At 47.3% G+C, this 26,058-nt stretch overlaps 1 protein-coding gene across 1 annotated transcript in view; it reads left to right on the top strand.

The window, feature by feature from the left end:
• Positions 1 to 843: 843 nt before the first annotated feature.
• Positions 844 to 26,058, top strand: part of SLIT3 (slit guidance ligand 3) — a 561,455-nt gene continuing 536,240 nt past the window's right edge. Inside the window, exon 1 of the mRNA XM_081035897.1 lies at positions 844 to 1,473. Coding sequence (XP_080892023.1) covers positions 1,277 to 1,473 — 197 coding nt within the window. The 5' untranslated portion in view covers positions 844 to 1,276. The remainder of the gene's footprint in view (positions 1,474 to 26,058) is intronic.

Raw genomic sequence — 26,058 nt, 5'->3', positions numbered from 1 at the left:
ATCCCAGTGAGGAGGCCCCAAACAGGGCCGGGTCCCCCTGGCTCAGAGGTGACATGATTGGCCCAGAGTCACCCAGGCGGGAACTGGAAACTCGGAGAATCCGGGGGTCCACATCCCGCCATCACTGCTTTTAGCTGCACAGCCGGCATTGGCTCTGGGCAGAGCAGGGCAGGCCTCCAGGGAGGGTTAGCCAGTTCTGTGACACGTGTGACAGGAGTGCGTTCCTGTCCATACAGTAGGTTCTTTAGGAATAAGTTGTGCATCTTTGCCAAGATGAGGTAGGATCTTTGAGTATCTTTGTAGACGAGGTAGGGACGCGGCTTTGATGGACTGTGACGTAGAACGTGGGTGGATCACAGAGGGCCACGGTTTGGCGTCCCGCTAGTAGCTGTGTGACCTCCGGCAAGTCACTTCCCTAATTTGAGCTTTTTTTCTTTTTCTTCTTTTTTTCAATCTATAAAATGGGGGCACTCAGATGCCCCCTTGCGGGCGGGACGGAGTTGGGACAGAAGGAACGAATATGAACAGAGTGCCTAGCTCAGTGACAGAATCCAGAAAAAGTGCCACCAGCCTGCTCTATCCTTGGCTCCTAAGAGTGACTGAGTCCCGGTTCTGGGGCTCTCCGGGCAAAGCCCGTCCCTTACCCGGTCGCTTCCCTCTCCTCTGCCTCCTCCTCCCTCGGGCTCTCGGTGGCTCCAGCAAAGTTCCCAACTTAGTCTACATGACGCGCAGCGCAGCCAATGGGAGGAGGAACTGGCGTGTTTTATTTTTTTTTTTTTGGCTGGGGGTTGGGGGGGAGGCGCAGGAGGGGTGGGCCGCGTCTCTGGTGTCTGCCCTGCTCAGTGAATGGAGAGAGCGAGCGCCGGCCAGCTCGCCCGGCTGCCCCGTGCCCCAGCCGCCGACGCTGCGCTCCCCAGCCCGGCCCCACGCCGGACCTCGCCGGGCTCCGCGCCCCACTGCTCTAGCCCCAGGACCCCGAGCCGGCCCACGCTCCGGGCCGCGGGCCAGCGGGGACAGGGGGCGCTCGGTACCTGGGCACTCCGAACGATGCGCAGCGGGGCAGCGCCAGCCCCGCCGATGGAGCTGCTGCTGTCGCCGCCGCCCGGCGCGCCCCACTCCGCCCGCGCCCCGTGCGCCTGAGCGCCGAGCTCGCTCCTCCTCCGCGCCAACTCCACCGCCCGCTCCCCAGGCCGCCCGTGCTCCCCCGCGCCTCTCCGGGCTTCAAGCGTCTTGCCCCGCCAAGGCAGCCTCCTCCGGGCGCGGGCCCCTGCACACCATGGCCCCCGGGAGGACAGGGTCCGGCGCCGCTGTGCGCGCCCGCCTGGCGCTGGCCTTGGCGCTGGCGAGCGTCCTGAGCGGGCCCCCCGCCGCCGCCTGCCCCACCAAGTGTACCTGCTCTGCCGCCAGCGTGGACTGCCACGGGCTGGGCCTCCGGGCGGTTCCCCGGGGCATGCCCCGCAACGCCGAACGCCTGTGAGTACCCCTGCCAGCCTCCATTCGGGCCACCCACCTGGGTCCCACAGAGGGGCCCCCAGACGCCAGATCCTGCCTTTGCCCTCGGTCACGTTGCCTGCATTCTCAACTCTGACCCTCTCCTGGATGGGATCCTCCACTCTCTGACTTAGGGGTTTGTGGCTTTAGGCAGGTCTGGGGATAGAGGTCTGGAAGCCCCCTGTGATGAGTAGAGTAGTGCCTCTCCTGGGTTAAAGGCTCCAGATGCAGGGCCGGCTGACAGCTTCCAAGCAGAACGCTGGCAGAAGATGTGGGGAGGAGAGCGAGAACACTGCAGCCAGCGAGGTCTTAGGGTGAGGGTAAAGGGTCTGCGCTCATTAAAGAGGGGCTTGAAGGGAAGAGCTGAGGGGTGATGGGGCTTCAGGGCGCCGATACTGGAGCCAGAGGGCCCCAGACTGTGACCCGCTTGGAGATCAGAACGGCCAGGCCAGCCACTCTCTGGCTGCCCTCGCAAGGAAAGTTGAGCGTGTGTGTGAAGGTCTAACTTCTGAGGAACCAAAAGAATTCAGAGTGGGTGCTCGCAAAACCTGCCCTGCCTGGAGCGCAGCCCTGGAGATGCCAAGCTGCAGCCCCGGTGAATTTTTTATTGCTTGGTTATAAATGCCTCCCCAAAAGGGCTGGAGAATGGAAATGCTGACAGCCCTTTAAATGAGACCGAGCGCTATAATCTTACAAACCGCACTCAGCCTAGGATCCTGGGCTTGGCAGTGAGAGGAGAAGCACTTGGAGAGTGGGATGGATTGACCCTCGTTTTAACCTCAATTGTGCAACCAAATATTTACTTTTCATATGTCAACGTTTTGGAAACATTTATCATTTTGATCCTCCGACCAAATTCAAAACTTGGATTTGGGGTGGGTTCTTCCTAGCCCTCAGTTGGAGAGTTGGGAAAGGAGGAAGAAATGGTGGAGCCAGTGGGAACTGGCCTGGGATCATAGCCCAGAAGTGGGTGAGGGTTTGCTCTCTGGTGGTAGACTTCTCGAGGTCTTGTTCTCCTGCCATCCTCTTTCCCCACGTGTCTTAGGGGTAGGTGCCTGAGTCTTCCATTCTGCCTTCTTGACTTTGGGCTGGAAGAGAGTGGCGATGAGACTGAGATGAATTGTCCTAGAGTATGGTATCCCTGTTAATCACCTCCTGTTACCCCATTTCTTCTCTTCCTTTTCCTCTTTACATGTCCCTGGGTGGAGACTCAATAGAACCGCCTTTTTCCTGGAGCTTTCCTTTGGCTCAAAACATTTTTTTCCTCCCACTGCAGAGATTATTCTGTGGGGTTGAACCATGTGATTCTAGAGGGTTAGAGCTGAACCTTCATTAACACATGTAGAAAAGAAGGCTCAGAAATGTGAAATGACTTGCCCAAGGTCATACCCTGAGTTGACGGTGATGAAAGGACCAGAATCCAGGTTCCCACAATTTAATTCAGACAGTATGTTCTACCAAACCAGTGAAAATGGGGTTTGGGTGGTATTTTTGGATGCCTATAACTTATAAACTAAATCCCCCTCCCTCCTCACACCAGGGCCAGCCACGTGAGTTAGTGAAATAACTGTGGTTAATGTTTAATGAATGCTTTTCCTGCTCAATTTGTTTACATGTGCTATCTCTTTGAATCTCTATAATAGTCTTATTAGTTATATAGGTAATGCTTATTATTTCACTTAACAGTTAAGTCATCTTGTGACTTGTTCAAGGTCATGTAGCTAGTGAAGCATTTGAATTTGAGCATGTCTGGCTCCTAAGGCCACACCTAGTACTCTGCTGGACATTCTTGGAGCAAAGGTTAGTTGGGCCAAGATCTATAAACAGAAGACGGCCTTGGGAAGGTTCTGGCTGGGCTTGGGTCTCAGAATAGGCACTTCGGCTGTACCTTGCGACATTCAGCTTGCTTTGACATTAGCTGTCCTTTTGGGGCCTTGCAATTACTTCTCCCCCATCTTCAAAATTATGTTGCATGTTTGGGAAACCAAGGAGAGTAGACCCCTCTCCTCCTGGCATGTAGGAAGTCTTCAAACGCTACAGACACATCACTGTAGCGAGCGGGCCACCCAACCACCTCCCCCAGGAGACCCAGGCAGCTCCGGGCTGCCCATTTGCTCTACAACTGGAGAAGATAGGCAGCCATCGGAGTCCTGGGCATTCCCTGGGCCCGCTGCTATAGTCACGGTCACTGGCCGGCATTGACAGAATAGGAAGTGCTTTGGAAGGAATACCTGAGTCTCACCTGCCTTGGTTCTGGTCACTGGGACTGCTTTGGCTGGGGTGCTGGGGGCTGATACGGCTGCCAAGGCTGGCCCTCATTCTCATCTCCTTTCTCCCCAGGAGAGGGGGCAACGTTTAGGAGCCAGCTGGGCCAGGGGGGCTGCAGGGGTCACGAGCAGCCCACCAGCAGTCTTTCAATCCCTCACTGTCTCAGTCAACTCAGATGTAGCATTTCAAGGCTGCAGACTTGTGGGGGGATAGTTGGCATTCCTCTGCAAAGGATTTCTTTAGGGAGGAATTTCTCCTTCCTTCTTTCCTTCATTCATTCAACAAACATTACTTGAGCCTTTACTGCATTCTAGTAACTGTATATAAAACCATTGTGTATACAGAAGAAAGCCAGAAATTCAACGTAAAGAATGTAAGCAAAGGACGGGGGAAGGAAACTTCCTTTAGTGAGGATTTCAAACTCCTCAGGGCTGTTTTCCAAGGGGCGTAAGTTTTGTCAGCACTGCCGTCAGATGCTCGGAACCTTCCTCAAGTCCACTCTTCTGATCCCAAATGTTTACATTGTGTTTTATAACAAAAAAGAAGCATTTTCTGTCTTCTTTATTTTTGCTGCTCTACCTCCCAAAGAAGCTTTACTGAAGGTGTGTGTGTATCTGTGTGTGTGTGTGTGTGTGTTTGGTTGGTATTTCTGATTCTTAGGCCTCGTCCATTCATGCTGTGCCATTAAGAAAAACCTGCATGGGGATAATGTGGTCACCATTGGGACTTTGCTTTCGGCCTGGAATGGGGCCTGTTGAATTGTTTGTAATTAAGCTGCTATCAGAGTTGGGGGTCTGTGTTCCAGCTCCTTCTCCAGAATGTCAGCACATCTCACAGAAAGAGAAACTCTCTGTCGTTTATAAACTCCTGACAGTCCTTTCCCCCTCAATGAGGAGGTGACACCCACAAGAAAGCTAAATAAACGCAGAGGAGAATTCAGTGTAATTTATTATCCGTGCAGCAAAGATAGAGGACAGGAGGAGAGGAAGTGAACGGTGGTGCCTGAAACAAAACATTTACCATAGAGCACAGAGTAAACAGATGTTGCCTTTACCCTTCTGAGTACAAAAGGAGCCCACAGATGTAATTCTTCTCCAACCACAATCTCGGCCTGGAAAAGAGGAGACAGATGAAAATGAACTCTCATGTGGGGCCCCTTCTCCCCGGCCTGCCTCGAGGCAGAGGCCCACTTCTCACCCGCAGCGAGGTGGTGGCCTGAACAGCGGAGTGGGGCAAGAGTGGACATCTTTGGTTTTTCACTTGGCTCCAGAACATGCTGGAGACTGCTGTATTTAAATAAACATTTCCTGTTTGCGAAGGAAAACGGGCGAAAGGCTGAAACGTGAGAATGTGGTAACTTAATTTTCTCCGTCACTCCAGATGACGGCGAACTTCGCTGGTGGTTGGGTCCAATAAAAACCCACACCGTATCATAGGCTTTCCCTCACTTGACCACAGAGGTCCCGAGGTCAAGTGGGAGACTCTCCAAGGTGCTCAACAGCCAAGCCCTGCTTTCTCGTACTCTCTGCCCTCAGGGCCAGCCAACAATGCCAGGGGCAAGCTGGTGAATCACGGGGCCTGTCTGAGCCAACCATGACCATGTGGCCTTTCGGGAAGCCCAGTGCTCTCCTGGCAAGTCTGCTGGTCTGGACATGAGCAGCTGAGCGCACACACCTCCAGTGTGCTGTGCAACTCTGAACAGATTGCTTTACCTCTCTGGGCCTTGTTTTCCTGAAAGAAGAAACCTAGTGTAGTCTTAATGGTTTTTTATGTATGGTCCTCTTCCCCAGTATCTAGAACAAGACCTGGCACATAGTAGGCTTTCAAGTAATACATGCTGACTAAATGAATGATGATTCTCAAAAATGCAAGTCTTCCTTTAGTTCTTACAAGTGAAAGATGGGCAATTAACAGATTTGTGTTTTTATGTTTGGCTTCAGGCAATTTACTAGTAACCTATTACATGAGTTATTAAGGGTTTCTAAAATTTGGCTTTTGTGAACTAGACATTATTTCCTTGCTAGAGTTACCAAGGATTCCTAATGAGTGATTCACTCTGGAGTCTGGTTGCCAGGTGTTGCTTAGCAACCTTAGAAAACTCCTACTGTGCACATGCCAGTGAAAAGAGCTAGAAATCCTGAACACTTAAACCATAGGACTTTCTGATCAGGAACTCAGCGGCGTCATCCTGCACTCTCTGTGGCTTTTGCTGGTGCCTCTTCTTGTATTGATTGATGTATTTGTAGGATCATTACTAAGTTTTGCTTTTGCTGATCATCTGGATCTTGTATTATTTCTGCATATTTGCCATTTTGATTGTTATATTGTTTCTCTCCAGCTCCGTTTGTTGTCACCGAGTTCTTTCTCCCCTAGAAGGTGAGAACAGTGGGTCTGAGCGTTGTGGGATCTTTTGTGTCGACTAAATGGGCCGTGGCAAGGTGTCAGAGCCCCGTGCCTAGTGGTTCGGGTGTGGGCTCTGGAGATGGCTCTGGTTTGGATTTTGGCTCTGTTACGTCCTTGCTGTTGTACCCTGGGCCGTCATTCCAGTCCTCTGGGCTGCAGTCTGTTTAATCCCTTTGTACCATATTTCCACACCGATAATACAGGATGATAATTGCATGGGCCCCGTGGGAATGTCGTGCACGTGGCCCAAGACAACCCATGTAATGTGCTCAAAACAGTGCCCAGCACAGTGTTTCATCCACTCCTGCTCCTTTTCCTTACTTGTAAAGGGCACAGTAAACATTCCTCTTGGGGGGGATGAAAGGAACTAATGGGCAGGAAGTGCTTAGCACGGTACCTGGCACGGAGTCCGCCACACACTGGTAAAGATGGTGGCCACGGCCGTTATTGCCAGCTCTTCATCTCAGGCCCCATTCAGCTGGAAGGTTCGAGATGCCCACTCTAAACATACCCTGTGGAGGTAAGTTCCTAGTCTGTGGGTAGGCTGTGCCCAACACCCTCGTGCCTGCTTTCCTCCCTCTCCTCTCTAGCTAAGCACACGTTGGCCTCCCTTCCATGAAGAGGGGATTATGGTTGAAGTGATTTATGTCTTTTCCATGGGTGTGCTGCTTTGTGGTATATTTAAATAAAGAATGCAGTTTACTTATTTATTTTGGGGGGGGCGGGTTGGATTTTCAAGGGGAATTTTTGGCCCTGACTGTTTTTTTTCCAATGCTCAATCCTCCTGTCTCTCCCTAAGTACCTCCTCGTACTGACTTCCCGTGTCTGCCTCCATTACTGCTTTTACTTGAAACAGCTGCATTTAACTAGCATGCTCCACCCTCATTATGTAAGGTGGTCTTAACCCTTTTTAGAGCTGCTGAAAAGAAAAAAACAAAAACAAAAACCAAGGCTTGGAAGCTTTTCCGGAGAGCTTTTCTGAACCACCACTACTTCCGGAGAGGATAGAGGGTAGAGGGTTCCCGCTGGGGTACACGGTGTTGACTTTTCAAGACTCTCATTAGTCGTCACTCTCTGAAATTCAAATCGGCCTCGCCCAGGTGGGAAGAGCTCACACTGGGAATCCTTTGCTTCTCTGTTCTGAAGACCTGGGTTGTGTTTTCTAAGTACTGTGCTTGCTGGTCTACCAAAGGCGATACGTTCCAAAGGCCACTGCGGTCTTCATAGTTGTGTTGCCAGAACCATCTGATACAGCTCTTCCCTGTACATTGGTGGAGGATGTATGATTCGAAGTCCTTAATATTGAGCAGATAGGGAGGTGGGGAAGGGAACGATATTTGTGGGTAAAGGTGTGGACTCCAGAGCCAGAGGGGGCTCCAGTCCTGGTGTACTACTTACTAGCTGGGTGATCTCAGTTTCCTCATTTGTAAAATGGGAATAACAGTAATATCTCCTTCATAGGATGGTGTGAGTATTGAATTAACTTACATGGATTGCTTCAATCACGGCGTAGCCTCTATAAGTATTCTTATAATTATTATTATTGCAATCCTTATTGGTTAGTCTTCCTTCCAGAGCATGCTGAAGATAAAATCTGATTCGGAAAACAATATGATAAATCGTTAGGGTTGAAAGGGGCTCTCTTGTCCAAGTTCCAACCACGTGCATGTTGAGCTCCCACCAACATACGAAGGGTGATCAAAGAATACGGGGAATGCTGCTGCCAAGTGCCACCCAACAGGAAGACAGGGCTCTTCAATATGCGAAGTGGCACATCGGACCCGAGTAACAGTGTGTGACAAGTTTCAACTTGTTCGGTGCGGTCAGTCAGGTGTGAGCTACAGTTAAGGGAAGGTGTGTTGTAAAGTGTGTAGTAAATCATCCTCCATCATGACAACGCTCCGTGTCACACATCCCTCCTGATATACGGCAGTTTCTGCCGAATAAAAACATTACAGTGTGTCCTCATCTACCTGATTGGCTGAATCTGGCACCTTGCGATTTCTGGCTCTTCCCCAAAGTCAAAATGATTCAGGACATCGAGGCAGCCACCACAGCGCAACTAGAGACACTTACGAAAAAGGACTTCCAGAACTGCTTCAGAAAGTGGCAAGAACGACGGGATAAGTGTGCTTGATGCGAGGGGGAGTATTTTGAGGGGGTTTAATGAGAATGTGTCTTTTACTGTAATATTTTTTTTAATTTAAACATTCACCATATTTTTTTATCACACCTCATAATTTTGGAGAAAGTGAAAGTGGTCATTCTCGTTTACATGATTATGTTCAATGGTGAGGAACTCAGTTCTTCCTAAAGCAATTTATTCCATTTTTAAAAACAGTTCTAAGAATAAATTTTTCTTTGGAGGTTGAACTTTTCTCCCATTGATTGTTGTTACACAGAGCAAGTATAATCCTTCTTTCAAACGATAGGATTTCAAAAATCTATTGCTGTTGGGTTTCTCACCACCCACTTAGCCAAGTCTTCTCTTTTCTTCCATAGATTTTTATAATTTCCTCAACTATTGTGCATGTGTTAGACTCTGAGGCAGGCTCTATCCCTATTCCTAGCTATCTTATTCTAAATAGGTTCCAGTTTTCTTTGCCTATATTACTGTGAGACTGTCTACTCTCATGCTATCTTGACTTTCATCAATGTGTTTTAAAGGGACGTTTTCACTTTGGACGGCCACCCCCTGGTTTGGTCATTCTGTCCCCACTGTCTCCCTTGCCCTCCCTGCTGTTGATCCTATTCTCTCTCACTCATTCCAGGCCCAGACTTGTGCAGTTGACTTTTTGGAGTCTAAGTGCAACAGTTTGCATTTATCGTAATTAAATTTTGGCTAATGGTTTCATTTCATCAGCTTTTCAGGAACATTTTCTATTTTTATTTTCTCCTCTGGCGTATTAACCACTGCTCCCCCCATTTCCTCTGCAATTTCAGTGACCTTGCCCTGTGGGTCTTTATCCAGGTTGTCAATAATAATCAGCAGTGTCCTGTCTGCTTTTCTCAAAGTCGTTCTGTGGTCGGGGGTGTGGATTACATAAATACATTGTCCTGTTCTTTCTGGCTGGGATGGATAAAATTGTTGAGGTCTTATTGGCCCATAACATCTTCTTTCCCTGGGGTTCTGTTCATATTTTCTCTGGAATGAATTCCTATTCATGCTTAATTCCTTTGTTTGTTGAATTTTCTCTAACCTCTTGGTTTCTCATAGCACGTTCCATCATGACGTTAGCTTCGTCCTTGTCCTATTAGGCTGGTGCCAGAAGCCCACCAGTAGAGGATGTGGTGTGTGTGTGTGTGTGTGTGTGTGTGTGTTTGTGTGTGAGAGAGAGAGAGGGAGATTGAGCCCTTCTGTCAGCAGCAGAGCTGTCTGAGAACCCTCAGCTTCTTAGTATTTCCTTTACCATCTTGGGTGCCCATTGGCACAGGCTCCTTTGCTGGAGGACCGCTGTGACTGGATGTGAAGAAGGATGAAGGATAGAGAACAGAGGTGTACAGGCTCCCCCCAAATCCCTGTAAATCTCTCCCAACCCCCCCACCACAGCCGCCAGTTACCGAGCCCCTCTTGTGCCCGGCAGCGCTTTCGCGCTTGACACGTACAGACTCACTTCATCTTCTAACAGTCATGCAAGGCAGGAACTCATACGCTCCTCACTCGATAGACGAGGAAACTGAGTCACAGCGGTGAAGGCACTTCCCCAGGTAGGAGCAGAAGAATCAGGGTTCATCAGGAAGGCTGGTCTCAGGTCTGCCCTGCAACCACTGGTCATGTCATTCCTCCCAAATCTTTTAGGACAGCCCCTTCTCTGTCTTCCAAACTCAATTCTCCAAGAACAACTGGAAGAGAAAAACAATGAGTCCTAGTTGAACCAGTGGGCATCTATTCGATGCAAGGCATCCGGAGAGGAATGCCAATGCTATGTTGTGGACACCTGCTGTCCAGATTGGGGACGTAGGTGGCATTTGAATTGGAGCTTGAATGGGGTTTCCATAGGTAGAAATGGGAACATGTACAGATTCGCCGATGTCTGTGGTTGCACGGAACCTAAGAGAGCATGAGCTCAATTTAAAATGATGGGAGCTGCTCTTTAGGGAGTTTTATCTAACAAGGGCATTTGGAACAGAATCTAATAGGTGAAGATTTAGGGAAAAACGTCACGTGGTTATATGGCTAATTGTTATTTTTTTTAATTTTGAATTTGGGGGATAAACCCTCCAAGAACAGTTCTGATGAGCCCTCTTGGCCAGTATTTTCCTCCACAAGTATCTGCTAGCTCTGGGCAGGAATTGCCTTCTTTTCCACTTAGATGTCTTAATACTACTCGCTTTCTCTCAGCCATGATCTTCAGGCTCCCCCTACCTTGAGATCAGGTCCTCCTAGAACAGACGGATATAAGATGTGTCCTGGCAGGAATGAATGTGATTTCACTTTTCACAGCCTTATCACTGCTTGTGTGGGCTCAGACTCCTCTTCTCATGTCCGAAACGCCAGTCTGGGTTCCTGACCCCTGATTCATTCTGCACGTTAGCAGCAGTGTGGGTTGTGGTTCCTGAAAGTCTGCCAGCACATTTAACCACCCACCTTGCCTCTCTCTTGAGTGTTTTGGCCTCCGTGGTTCATGTCTGCTACCCAGCATACCCATTCCTTGTTCCCCTGCCCTCTAGAGTTAGTGTCTGCCTTAACTCAGGCTGGTCTGCAGGGTGCGGACTCCATGGACCTCTTCTCATGTGAGGTTTGTGGGCTTGACTGTAGACGTACACATCTTGTGCATGTCTCCTTGAGCCGGAGCTGCTCCTGACCCCGCCATGAGCCATCCAGCTTGGCCTCTTGCTCTCTTCTGCCCCTCATGCAGCTCTCCTTAGCCTCGGGACTGATCCTGCACTTGTACCATCTAAGCCTCAGCTCCCGAGACTGGATTTCAGGAGGATTTTTATGACCTGGGCCTTCATTGGAGACTGGAGATTCCCAACTTATGGTTGAGTCTTGGAAACTATGTCAGACTTGATCTTCATGGCCATCTGAAACCTGTTTTGATGCCCAGGGTGGTGTGTAGCGGACACCAGGGCTGGACTCTGTCAAAGATGAATGACAACGTGCCCCTGAGCTCCCTACAACCCAAGAGAACAGAACAGATTGTTCTGTGATTGGGAGGCTCAGTGAGGATGATGTCCTGCTCAGAAATGTGTTGCAGGAATCTCTGGACTATCGAAAACTTTGCTGACATTCTTTTTTTTTTATCTCCTCTCATCTCTTCCTAGCTCTAGACAGTAGGTAGAAAAGTATTTTGTATGTGAGGTTTCTACGTGGTATTAATGGGAATCCAAAGGGGAGTACAATTTGATGTAACCTTAAATGAGTGAAAAGACCTAGGCAGAATTGTGGTCTGTGTCATTTTTTTTAAACCGGGGGATGTTGTTGGAGTATCTTTCTGAGTCTCGCTGGCCTCATCTGTAACCTTTAGAGTAGTAGGAATAACACTGCTCTCATAGAGCTGATGCAAGTTTAAATGAGATCAGATGTGTACAAATGCCTCTCTCTCAGTGCTATGCAAATACTTGCATTAGTCCACCTGCAATGTCTGGTTTTAAACACGGGATCCTGTATCTGAAAGACGATCAGGGTTTGTCTTAGAATCTTGCATTCACAGGTGAGGAAACTTGATAGCTGAAAAGCCTTGCTCAGAGTTACCGTCTTCAAACTCTTACTGGGCTTCAAACTCTTCCTTTTCACTCATCAAGATGCATCTTTCACAAATGCAAATGGGGCCTCACACCAGGCATGCTAGTTACTCAAGCAGGTGGAGTTGAGAGGACTTTTGGCCTAATTAAGTAATTAATAAGTGTCAGTTTCCAAGAAAGTAGAACCAACAAAGGGGCTCCGTGATGCTTATTTAAAGGAGCTGTTTATTGAGAGCCTATTATGTGCTAGACCAGTGACGAATAAGCGAGTGAAATGTCCGCATAACCAGAACAGCTCAAAATAATAGGAAATCAGTCTGGGGTGTCGCTTCCCACCCAATGACTGACAAGGGAAAGGCCACCATGCTAGGTTCAGAGTGATTTATGAGATGGTGGGGGGAAGTGCTAGACACCAAGCCCTCAGAAACCACCGAGGAAAGCAAGCCCCACTCATCCCGTTAAGGAGGTACAAATATGTAGAAACATTTACACATCATTAAAAAAATAGTACATATAGAATTAAGAAAAGAAAAAAACTCATGGGGAAAATATTAATCTGAGAACAATTGTCTCTGAGAAAGCATTTAAGTATGCCTCTACAGCTAGCTGGCAAACAGCGCAGGGTCTGCATTTTATTAGAGCCCTAAGTCTTAGAGCACTAGAGCGCTGACCTTATTTGAGAAACATTTCGTAAACACGGACACACAGCATAGCAGCATTTGAGCTACAATGAGATACAGGGCCTCCTTCGAGAGGCCAGCTTCCCCTCTCGGGCTGTTCCAGCTATAACTAGACCACTGGATATGGTTTCCCTGTGGTGTTAATTCCCTCATTCTCCTCTCATAGCTTTAACTAAGCAGGGAGGAGTTTTCCCAGAGGGGTAATGGGGGGGGCGCTTTGGACTGAAATTTGCTCTTCGGGCAGCTTTGTGTGATAGTCTGTGGGGGAACTCAGCTTTGAGGGGAAGGGTCTGAGAACTGTCATTTGGCCCAGTTTCTTTTTGGAGATCTCGTCTTGCGTCTGGAGACCTGTCATGCATGTATGTAGGAGGGTGGGTCTCAGGCAGCATTCACTTACTGCTTTGGAATGGAAGCCCTGTGGCTTGCTCTAAGAAACACGTGCACTACATCTCCTCCTACTAGAAGTTGGCATTTTTCTTTCCATCCTCTGCCAGCTTACAAGCCTGAATTTCTGCCACGGAACTTGGTTCTGTCCCTCCCCCCTCATTTCCTCCGGTGGCCAAGAGATTTTCAGGCTTTTGAGGTCTCTCTGGAGGTCATCTAGTCTCCCCCTCCCCACTGACCGCGGCCCTCCTGGACAGCTGAATGTCTGTAATGGGAGGGGGCCTCAGAAAAAGTTCGCCCTGCTTTCCTTTCAGCCTCGTTCACAGCCTTTGGTGCTCACTGAAGATCTCTCAGAGCCATACGAAGCTTCTGCCAATCTGGAAAGCTAGGGAGACAGAAGAGGGATGGAATCTAGTACAAAAAATAAGGACTTGTGGAGCCAGAGGGGAGAGGCAACAGATGGGTGATTTCGGATTGCAGATCGTATCCTGAGGGCCATCAGCACCAAGGTAGTTTCTTCAGCTTCTAGAATGGGAAGATCTCAGATAGGAAATCTACAGGGAAGGAGCGCTGGGAACCAGGACCGGAGCAGAAATCCAAATGGGAAGGCCACTTACTTCCTGGGAGTTTTAACAACCCTAATGACCTGCCCCCTGCCCTCTAATTACTTCATACCACAAGATGGTAACCAGTGTGCTGTGTTTACTCGGTTAGGCGAACATGCTAATACTTTTTAAAATGTTTCCCATACGCTTCCTCCTGCCATGTGCCCTCCTTGTATGTTCTAGAAATTCCCCAAAGACCTAAATCTCCTCTGGGTTCTCTCCTGACTGGAGCTGCATGCTGATTTGAGCCATATTCAGCCAGGAAGCTCTCTTCTGCCTTTAAAACAGGAAACATCTCCTTCCGAGAAGACTGCACTCCAGTTTTCTTTGTCTGTGTTGCTAATGAACAAAGAGGCCCTATTGCAAAACAGCATTTCATGAGCAGAGTGGGCCCGATAGCACCTCTTGCCAAATGTAGCTGTGTGTAGTTGTGTGGGGGGAACAGCTTTGTCAAGAGGGGGACTGAGGGAGGAGGCTCTGGGGAAATATTAGCAACGGCCGCATGGGACAGTGGGTAGAATGCTTGCCTGGGAATGTGGGGACCTGGCTGGATGTCAGCCACGCTGTGTGACCTTGGACAAGTCACTTGACCTCTCTGAGCCTCAGTTTCCTCATCTTTAAAGAGGGTGAGAGGAGTAGACTGGAAGGTCTCTAAGGATCCTTTCAGCCTGATGCATTCTCACTTCTGGGGGCTGGGATTTGGGGTTTAGACCTGAGCCAACATCCAGCCAACCCAAGGGACTTTCTGGAGGCAGTCGAGAGGCCAGGACAGCTGCTTCAGGGAGTGGCTGGTCCCTGATTAAGGCTCAAATAATTAGCTCAGCTCCACAGTAAGCCTTCTGAAATTAGGAAAGAAAAAGATGTTTAGTTTCAAAAAGAGCAGTTGGTGTTTCTTACAATTGCGTGGCTTTGGGCTTTGTGTACTTTCTGCATGGACGTCACTCCCCTCCCTCTCCAGCAGAGTGGTTCAGAGCACCCATGCCAGAGTTCCTGCGACCTGGGCCTGAATGCCACCGCAAGCTAAGTAACCTCAGGCATGCTCCTTCACAGGAACGTGCTGGGCTTGCTGGGAGGCTCACGTGAGGTAGTAAATGTCAAGCTCAGAGGACAGTGCCCGGCTGGCATTAAATAACTGCTCCAAAAGCCATAATTCTGATGACTTACGGCTGCTTCGCAAACCACCCCAAAACTTGGGGTTGTGAAGCAACACCGATTTGATGATGCTGCACGATTCTTCGGGTCAGGATTTTGGCCTTGGCTCAGCAGTATGGCTTCTCTCTGCTCCCCGAGGTCTGAGGCTTCAGCAGGCAAGTGCGCGAATGACTGGGGGAGACGTGAACAGCAGGTGCTGGAATCCCCGACGGGCTGCTGCCTCACCTCACGTGTCTGACACCCAGGCCCCGCTGACCTGAGGGCTGTACTCAGCTGGGACTGCTGACCTGAGCACCTACAGGTGACCTCTCAGGGGGGCTTGATCTTACCGCAGCAGGGTGGCCTTAGCGTTGTCTGACTTCATACATGGAGGCTCAGAGCGCCGAGAATAGTTGTACCTTTAAACAACTCAAGTTGTGTGGAACGAGCCTTACAAGCAACATAGTGTCTCGTCTGCTGTAGCCCGGATTCAAGGGTGGAGACCACCTCGTGAAGCAAGCAGCCCCAGAGACTCTGCCGCCATGTTTTGAGTCCTCTATAGACATATAACTATCATCCTTATCTTCTACAATGTGTAACTAATCTCTTTACTAGATTAAAGCTGCTTGATGGCAGGAGCTGTACATTTCTCTCCAGAGGCTTAGTACATGCTGGCGAAAATAAGACTAAAGTCAATACATTTTTAAAAATCAAATTGGATAGGCAGGGGACTTGGTGGAAAGACCCTGAGCTTCAAAGTCAAAGAGATTTAGATTCGAAAAACATCTGTATTCAAAATGTACCCTTTGGCAAATCTTACTTGTCTTTTTAGACTCCGTTTTCTCATCCAATAAAATAGAGACAGTAGTATCTGTCTCAAGGATTGTTGTGTGCATGAGGGATAATACAGGCCCCATGCCCCCCACACAGTTAGTTGGTGCTAGTGAACATTGTGAGGCATTGTGGCCAGTACACAGACACTGCGTAGGGAGACCCGGTTTCAAATCCCATCGCTTACGGTTCTGTGACTACTGTAAGTCCTTTTATCTCTTTGAATATTAGGATCCTTATTTATAAAATGGGTATAATATTATGCATTTAGTGTTCTTGTGAGGATAAGAAATCCATTATGTAAAAGTCTAGCTCCATCCCTCACATACAGTAGGTACTTCATACATAGTACCTACAAACTGAGTAGTCACAGTTACCAATCGTAGTTCTTTTGTTTGCGTATTGATTCATCCATGAATTTATGCATTGAACAGTTGTTGAATTAAGGCTGATAACTCACAGCCTCATTGCTCAACGCCCTGAATGCTAGGGTGTGTTGATGTCTGGATCTGGGAAGATACCGCACGGGATGAAGGGCATCCCATGGAAAGGAGCTCCCAGGCCCCGGCCAGCAGCTCAGACAGCACTCTATTTGAACACATGTGCCACTGAGTTTTAATTGTCCCTGTTGGCTTTGACCTCAGAGCAGCCCTGGCTTCCTCGAGTTCTAACCATTTTGTTCAGATATCCACATGTCTCTTTTCCTCTTTGGGTCTACCTTCTTTCTTAGTACAAGCAAACGTGTTACCTCTTACCTTGTGCCTGTTTTTGTTGTTGCCTTTTTAAAAGCATCGTTTTCCTGGCTCAAGTTTGGCAAACTGTACCAGCCTTATCTGTGTGGTACCAGCCAGGATATCAGCTTTCTTTTTTTAGATAACTTGTGGGACCCAAGGCTCTGTTAGAAACTATTGACTAGGAGCTTCTTCTCCTTTTTCTCCCTAAGATCCCCCAAAGCCCCAGCCTTCGCCTTTTTTTTTTAAAAAAAGAATCTAGCTAATCTGATAAAGTACACCGACCTGTCTTTAGAAAACTGCACCAACTCGTAATATTTTGAAAATGATTTTGAGGCCATTCATGAGAACCTCCCCTGGTGGCGTATTTCTTCTGAGTGACCTACCTGTTTCAGGGATTTTGATTACGTGGGCTCTGGGGTTTTGCTGAGCTCTACTTGAGGGTCATAATGTACCTGGGAGGCCCTCTTACGTCTTATTGCTTTTAGACATGCCTCTGTCCCCTCCATTGTAGTGGATGTGTATTGTGTTTTGGCTGCTCAGGATTCAGTGTCCCCTCCTAGCGGAGTACCGTCTTCTTCATCCATGGCATATAGTCAGCTGGAATTGAGCAGAGACATTACGGTCTCTTGGTCAAGGGATAGGCTCATAACCCAAGTCAGTTCGATTGGATGCTTCCTCCTTGGACTTGAAATCTTGACCACAGGGACAAAGAGATGGGACACGATGGCTTGCCGTTTCATCTGAGCACTTGTGTAATGACCAGACATGCCTGTTTTCCTTTTCCCCATTGAACCTACAAGTCCTTGGTAGCCTTCTAGTGATTTACCTTTTGCTCAAGTTCGTACACTTGTAACCAGATAACTCTAACTGAGAGAGCCACAGACGACAAACTTCTGGGGAGAAAGCGGCATAATGAGAAAGATTATGCCTGGCATTTGGAGAAAGGCAGACCCAGATTTGAATCACAGTTTTCCATTCACCAGCTGAGTGCCCTTAGGCAAGTTCATTTTTCTCTTAGGGTGTTGGCATCATTGTAAAATAAGGAGAACGAGTCCAGAAACCCTGATTCTCAAACTAGGCTGCATACTACTGGAATCACCTGGGATTTTTTAATCTCACTGGGAGATTTAAAAATTACCGATGCCTGAATTTCATCCCCAGCCATTCTGATTTAATGATTTTGGGGTGTGTCCTGGGTGTTGTGATTCTATACAGCTCCCAGGTATCTCTGATCTTCAGCAGTGTTTGAGAAAACTGACCTAAAGAAATTCTTCAAATCAAGGGAAGATTAAATAAGTTATGTAAAATACTTAGCATAAGATAGGAACTGACAAAAGTTACTCTTTCTTTCCTTTCTTAAGGTGAATGAGAATCACTTGCTTTTGCCACCAGCACCGTTTTCTTTGTTTGGAATAGTCATAACAATGCATGACAACCACAGTGCAATATAACCCTACTTATTTATACCATTTGAGGTGAAGGCCAATCATACATGTTGCCAGAATTATGGAATACAAAAAATGTGATTACTTTCATATCCATGGAATAACTGGGGTGAGTTCAACAATGCTTTGTGAGAGCATTCTATGGAGTAACTGTGTTAAGGGATAGATGAAATTGCTTTATAATTACCATGGCAACAGCAACATTGAGTGTTGTCTTCCTGTGGGACCTGGACCATGACCCAGATCTGCCTTGCAACATGTTGAGTGACCTTGGCTCAAGCAGGACCTCATCTCTTGAGTCCTCAGTTTCCCCAGAGCCCATGTTCCAGTTGGTGCAGGTTCAACAGAATTTTTAAGGCAGTATGTTGATGTAAAACAATGATGAGAAGAATGAAAGCAGGGCCCTGAGCCTCTTAGAGGGGACAATTATAGATGTTGGTTCTTTCATCTCCTCTTAACCCTCTCCCATATCTAACTATGTAGGAAACTATCCAAACCTCTGTTCTTATAAAGTCCTTTCTATAAAGAGGTTGCAAAGGGAAACTTCCCTGAGCCCAGTGTTTCTCTACCTCAGTACTATTGACATTGGGGGCTAGGTGTTTTTTTTGTTGTTGTTGTGAGGGGCCGTCCTGTTCATTAAAAATATTTAGCTGCATCGCTGACCCCTGCTCACTAGATTCCCGTGGCATATACTACCCGCTACCCCAATCCCAGTCTGATGACCAAACAATGTCTCCAGACATTGCCACTTGTCCCCTGGGGGGACCAAATCACCTCTGGTTGAGAGCCACTGCTCTAGCCCAATCTCAGTGAAGTGTGTTTCAATTAATGAAGAGCATAACTGTGTATGGGCAGTCATTAATCTCTGTAGTGCCTGCAGAGATTTTCCCAGATGCCCGTGAGCCAGACAGCTACCAGGAATCCCAACTTCCATTGTTACAGATAGGGGTTCCGAGTTACGGAGAAGTTAATAGTAATAATAACCACGGCTGTCATTTATTGAGTGTTTATTAAGTGTTACGTGCACGGCTAAGTGCTTTATGCATTACATTGTCTCAATTAATACTTACACTGACAGAGTTTGCAAACCAGTGGCTAGTAGGCCAAACCCAGGCCTCTGACATGTTGTGCTTGGCTCACATGTATTGGCTCATATAATTGTTTTGTGTGGGTTTTTTTTATGTCAATTTCTTGCCAACATTTAAAGATTGGGTGAATTCATATAAAAACCTACTTCTAAGCTTCTTTTTAAAAAATTGGGAAATTTGGCAACAGGGGTCAGCTCGGCTCTAAGGCAGTAATTGACTGGCTTTGAGATGACACGTGTCTATTTCACTGCAGTCCTCACCACTCCCTTAGTGACTCCAGCACTGAGACTGTGTCAGCTGCCATTTGGTATCATGTTGTTTTCTTCTGCTCAGCCCAGCTTTTCTCGTTGATACCATCTTCTGGCTCCTTGGGCTGTTGTATTTGTGGCTCTTTCCTTACATCCACACTCTGTTGGAAATATTACTGTTCTCATTTTAAAGATAGGAGAACTAAGGCTCAAACAAAGGAAGGGTCTGACCAAATTCACACAGAAAATAAGCAGCAAAGCTGGGAGAGAAGCTGAGCCTTCCTACCTCAGCAGCATAGCCCTGCCTGGCATCACAGAGAAGCCGCTGGCAGAGTCTTCCTGCATCCTGAGATGCTCCAGCCAGATTTTCTGCCTCTTAGGGTTTGCTCAGAGAACCAAATCTCAGTGTTCCTTTTGCTCACCAGGAAACCCACATGTCACCAGGATGGGAAGAGTGTCCTCCGAGTGTAGCTCCCAAGCTGCGTTTTCCCTGCGTCTGTGCCAGTCTTTGGTCTGTGTCCAAAGGCTGCTCACACACTCCCACGTAGCTGAGGGGCCAGCTGGTGTGTGTGCTTCTGCCTGAGACAGGCCGCTTGCCTGCGGGGAGGATGTGATTGCTTTAGGAAATTAAGTGGGAGTGATTAATTAGGAAATGTACTGAGGACTCTGGAAAGAAATAGCAGAAAAGAAAAAAAAAAAATTGGAACCCTAAATACAGAAATGCTTCTGGCCACATGGCTAAGGATACAGCTTTCAGTGGAGCCGAAAGCATCCGATCCCATTTATCTGGTGCTGCAGCTTTGATACAGCCCCCTTGCATGGGGGTGCTGGAAGGAACCGTGAAGTCAGCTGGCCCGACCTGTCCTTCCACTAAACGGTAAATGAAGGCTCGGAGAGCCCACAGAGACCACCAGGAGACGCTGGCAGTTTAGAAGGAGCAGCAGGGTTTGAGAGTTAGAAAGACCTGCGTTTGAATCGTTGGTGCGTTCTTGCTAGGTGTATAACCCCGGACAGACCTGAATCAGTGAACAGGCTCACTGTGAAATCCGGGTAGTGTTGACTATTGCCAAGGGTCGTTGCAAGGAGTGAGTGAATAGAAGCATGAACAATGACAGCTAATAAATAATATGTGCCAGGCACTGTTCTAGCACATTGCCTGTGTTTTCTCACTTTTTACAGCAATCCTATGAGGTCGGTACTACTATTAGCTCGTTTTATAGATGAAAAACAAAGGCACTGAGAGTCTCACTCAGTGTCCCATAGCTAGTAAGTGACAGAGCCAAGTTTCCCACGCTGTCGGACTCAGGGATGCATGTTCTCAACCACGACGCATCGTGCCTCGTATGCAAGGGATACAATTTATAGAGAACACTATCATTAATAAGTAGAACATTTATGTGTGATATAATTTATTATCATTTGTAATGTACGATATAATGCCTATAAATTTTTGATATAAATTTTTAATATATAAGGTGTTACATTAGCTAGAACCCTAGGGGTTTGCATTTTTGTTGGTAGAAGAGGTTGGATAATATATAGAGTTCATCATAATATATGACACTGAAGTCATTTGGCTCTGTCTTATCCTCTCTGTGTACGTGTATGTGTGTCTATTCAGAAAGAGCACACGCGCACACGTACACTCACCGACGCAGCGGGTTTTCTCGTCCATCACACTGGGCTAACATTCCCGCCACGTGGAGCTGCAGTACCATATCCGTCAGACAATATGTGTGGAAAGCACCTAGCACAGTGCTCAATAAATGGGATCTATTGTGATTATCCGGTCACAGCCGTGGTTCCCACACACCTGCAGCGGCCTGCTATGTAATGCTCCTTCTTTCATCCCCAGTGGCTTGGCTTTTGGTTTGAGGGTCTCCGTGTACAATCAAACTTTTACATTACAGGTGAAGTATTGAGCCCAGGAGCTATTTTTTATTCCATGGGATTTTTGATATTTTCAATATGCTTCAGTCTAATACAAAGCTTCTTGTCAGGCCAAGCTGAATACTGCTGCCTTCCACGCACATAAGAATTACGGTGCTGCCAGCATGAAATACCACTCTGCTTAGCCTCGTAGCTCATTCCTTCTGTGTTTTCTCTCGGGTGCTCATGGTACAGTCCCCTGCTGTTTTTACTGAATTTTTGGCTTGTCAGTCAGCCTTCTCTTTGGTAACTCGACCCATCTGTGGGTTTTAATACAGTGAAAGTTCTTTCTGACCTCTTGGGGTGTGGCTTTTAGGTCTTGGCAGGAGAGCTATGTGGCAATGGTTCTGTTCTCTCCTCAAACCTCTTGCCAGAATGAGCTTTGAGAGATTGGTGACCCAAGTGGAGAGGAAACCAGGCTGAGGCCCTCGTCTTCAATCCTGACTGTGGACCTGGATACGTATTGTCAGCCCTTCCTGTCAGCGTGGGAGATGGTGAAGAGACTAAGGGAGGAGTCTGCCCTCCTCCTGAGCCAGCTTCTGTGTCCCCAGGAGTCTCGGCGACCAGAGGAAGGAGCCGAGGGGGGTTGTCTGGGTCTGTGCAGTCACAGTAACAAAAGAGCTCACTTTTATTGAGACCCCGCAGTGCGTGAGGCACTGTGCTAAGTATTTATTGTTTCACTTAATCCTCACAAGGATAGGATCAAGTCCAGGTGGAGGCACAGAGAGGATACGCAGTTTGCTGGGGTCACACACAGACAGATGCTAAAGCTGTAATTCAGGGTAGTCTGTGTGACCCGTAGCTTTGGTTTTTTAACTACACATTCTGTAGTTTAACGTCTTCTTACTTTGGAGGTGCTACGAACTGGGCTCCTCTGATTCGAAAGCAGCAGGTTTTACTGATTGCCACGTGTAGGAACAAATGCAGAGACAGGTGCAGGTGGTCCCTGCATGAAAGCCCTGAGATCTTGTGATCTCAGCTGCTGCCTGCGTCTCTTTTGTGGAATGGGGCTTCCTTGTGCGAGCTCAGGGAAGACTTGTGCAGGACATCAAGTCCAAGGGAGTAATACAGTGCTGTAAACAGGAGGGCCCGTTCGTTCATTCAGCCACCAAAGCTGCACTCAATACACCCATGTGTGCCATGCTCTGGCGAACGAGCCAGTTCTTCCCTCAGCAGTTTGTTCTTATAAAGAGCAACCTTATCATACCTACTACAATGGCTATTTGAAAACAACAAAACGCTAAAAGCCGAGGAAATAACAAGTGCTGGTGAGGATGTGGAGAAATTTAAATGTGATATAAAATGGTACAGCCTTTGTGGAAAGCAGTACGGAGGTTTCTCAAAAAGTTAGACATAGAATTACCATGGGATCCATCAGTTTTATCCCTAAGTTTGTCAAAAGAATCAAAAGCAGGGTCTCAAACAGTTACCTGAATGCCAGTCTTCTAGCAGCATTAATCACAAGAGCCAAAAGTTGGAAACAATCCATGTGTCCCATCGACATATGAATGAATAAACAAAATGTGGTATATACGTATCATGGAATGGTACTCAGCCTTAACAAGCAGCGGCGCTCTGATAAATGGTACAATATGGATGAACCTTGAAAACATTGTGTTAAATGAAAAAAGCCAGACATAAAGGACAAATAGTGTATGATTCCACTTATATGAAATATGCAGAACTGGCAAATTCTTAGAAACAAAAAGTAAATTACAGGTTACTAGGGCCTGGCAGAGTCGGGGGTGGGGAATCAGTGCTTAATGGGTACCAAGTTTCTGTTTGGGGTGATCAAGTTTTGGAAATAGATCATTGAGATGGTAATTGTGAATGTATCTAATGTCACTGAACTGTGTACTTAAAAGTGGTTAAAATGGTCAATTTTATGTTGATATATTTGACCACAATTTAATTTTAAAAAACAACAACAATCTCATCACAAGAGGAACAAAGTCTGCTTTGTAAAGGAGCAGAATCTTAGAGAAATCCCTTTCTTACTCATCTTAGCACCCAGGCTTATGCCTAGCACAGGGCCTGACATACAGTAGGGATACATTTCTTTTTTTGCTGAACCAAACTGGGAACAGCTAATTTCATTTGTAGTTGAAAATGGCAGTGAGGCTGTTGAGTGTAAGTTTTACTACCATGGCAACCGTGGAACACAAAGATGATAAAAATGAAAATGCAGTAATATTTTTGGCAGGTGTGGTTAGCTGGAGGTGACAGGGCCTGTTGCAGGTAAATATAAAATTTGAAGGGGAGTGAATTGTTAGTAATCATAAAAACTCAGAATCCCAACCAAGCTGCATCTTCTTTGTTCCAGTCGAAGCGTCTTGGAGGCTCTTTGGACCAGTTGAACCAAAGGGGGTGGGGGACGAACTCCAAGTTGGTATTTGGGCTCCGGGAACCTTTGTTAGAAACTCTCAAGGGAAAACAGGAGGCCAACTCCACTTCTTTCTGTTTATCGATGACATAGTCCGAAACCTCCGGAATAGGCATTGTGGGTCTACAGAGCTCCTCGGCCAGTAGCAGGGTCACAGGTGCTATCTGGGAGGAAGAAGAAAGAAGATCACAATTTGGCCCTTCAGGAAGTAGACCTGGGAGGAGATAAAAGAGATTTGTCTTGCTGTGTCGTTTCATGGGCCAGAATGCTTCTTTTCAAAGAAGAAAATTGTTTCTAAAAGCTGATGTGAATTTTCTGTTGCATTCGGTTGTTCTCCCTCTGTGCTTAAGTTGGTAACTATTTTTGGATTCGGAAGGAAAGTCTTTGCCTCACCTCCCCTTCAACAACCCTTTTCCCTCGACAGACATATGCACAGATGTGAAATATACACACTTAATCATTGTCAGCCAGGGGGGAGCTGTCTTAGAATCCGGAAGCCTGACCTCCTGCAGTGTGCACCATCCTGTCGCAGCCCACCTAGGACTTCCCCCTTCCTAACTCAGAGTTCTGAGTTATATCCCCTCCTGAGGCAGCTATGACGCAGTGGCCCTCTGACACTGCCACCGGGTGAACCCCATTTGCAATGTCTTTAGGCAGCCTCTGAGGGTGATTTCATGGTAGTACAATGACCACTGGGTTTTGAGTTACAGCTGAATTTAAACCCAGGCTTTGACTCCTGATGAGTCACTAAACTCTAATTTGCTCATCTGTTAAATGGGCCCAATGATGCCTACGTCCCAGGGTTCATGTGGACAGCACCTATAAATGAGAAGCAGCTGTATACAACCTGCAAGTAGGCAGCTGCCCAGTACTCGGCAGCTACTGGTATCATGAAGCAATCAAACAGCCATTTTGTGTTCTTGGATCTGGCATGGAGTGCACTCATGCTGGTCTGCTTGAAAAATCCCAGCCAGCCATAAATGAGCAGAGGTCACGGTAGTACCCTGCTGCCTGCCATGATACAAAAAGATCACTCACTAGCGTGTTTCCCCGAAAATAAGGCCTAACCAGAAAATAAGCTGTAGCATGATTTTTCAGGATGCTCTTAACATAAAATAAGCCCTACCATATTTCCCTGAAAATCATACCAGATCTTATATTAATTTTTGCTCCAAAAGACACATTTGGGCTAATTTTATATTACGAGCATCCTGAAAAAATCATGCTACAGCTTATTTTCCGGTTAGGACTTATTTTCGGGGAAACACGGTATATTTAAAGCACCAGACTACACGCTCTACACATATTATCATGTTCTGTTCTCACAACTCTGTCGTGTTGGTACTATTATTATACCCATTTTTCAGAAGAGAAAACTAAGGCTTATTGAGGTTAAATGACTCACTCAAGACCACTCAACTAGTAAGTACTTGCACCCAAACAGTCTGACTCCAGAGCCAAGGTGCATAACCAACACACTGGCTCTTGTGGCAGGAAACCCTTCCTTGGCGTCACTTAGGAAGCTGAGCTGAGAAGATGCCAGTCTCAAGGTCTGCCGTGTGCTCTGACCCGTCAGTCTTAGAAGCCCTTGTCCTATCTTGACCTTCTCCCCATTTTCCCATTAAATGAAGTCCTCATTCTTTATTGCTTTTCCACGCTTGCCAAACCCAGTCCCTTCAATCATGTATTCATTAGTTCACCCATTCATTCTGTCAACATTCATTTGCTGCACAGCTCCCCTGTATCATGGCTGCTGGCGCTGGAGATCATTTACTGAGCTGACTTACCAGTCCCCAAGCACTGCCTCATCACTTTTACATATTATCCCAAGTGCTCGGCAGACAACTCTACATGGTAGACCTCATTACCACTTACTGCTTATTACCACTTTACAGTTGACCAAACAGAGGCCAGAGAAAGGTTAAAGTAGCTGCTTAAGGTCCCCCAAATTATGTGAGATTCAAATCCTTCAAGGTTTTCATCAACCCTAGACCCCAGGAGAAACCTTCCCTTTACCAACTCCTGTAGCATTAATTAGTCTTCCAGATTAGTGGTTCCCAGACTTGAGCAGGCATCAGAATCATCTGGAAGGCTGGTTACAAGATGGATGGGGGCCCAGCCCCAGAGGTGATGACTCAGTAGTGTGGGATGAGGTCCAAGCATGTGCATTTCTGTCAGGTCTCTAGGTGCTGCTGCTGCCCCAGGGAACCCTCTCTGGGAACCACTGCTCTAGTCGAAGCTCTTTGAGCACCAGGCTCCCGTCTGGTTTCCTGTAGCATTACACAATGCCTGGCACCCGGTCTTACGTAGTATGATATGTATGTTATTTTGAATTGTTCACACATTCGGTTCTCTTTTATATACCATGCAGTGTTTTTCTTTCTCATTGTGCAAATTCTTAGGCTTTTCCATTTAGGGTTTAAACTCCTGTGGGTCAGGAATTTCAGCTTCTAATTCTTAGCACTTTTTGGAGAGCCTAGCACACACTGGGTGTCAGGTAAGTGTCCGCTGGTTGGTTCCTTGATTCAGAGACCAACCTCGCTAAAACCCAAATTGCAAGCCCGTTGAATTCTGTGAGGACAGCTCTTGAGACAATCTCTAGAAACCCAGAAGAGGGTATAGTATATAGCTGGTGCTCAGCCGTGTTTGTTGAATGAATTTTGCTTGGTGGGTTTGTGGCCAGCAGCCTCCGGATCTACCTGAGATCTTGAACCCGGTTCCAGCTTGGGAGCTCAGCCTCAGAGCATAGGTTG

This window comes from Rhinolophus hipposideros, assembly GCF_964194185.1.
Source record: "Rhinolophus hipposideros genome assembly, chromosome: 23".
NCBI classification, from domain to species: Eukaryota; Metazoa; Chordata; class Mammalia; order Chiroptera; family Rhinolophidae; genus Rhinolophus; species Rhinolophus hipposideros.
Note: the sequence above shows the minus strand (reverse complement) of the source record. Positions and strands in the feature narration are given on the sequence as shown.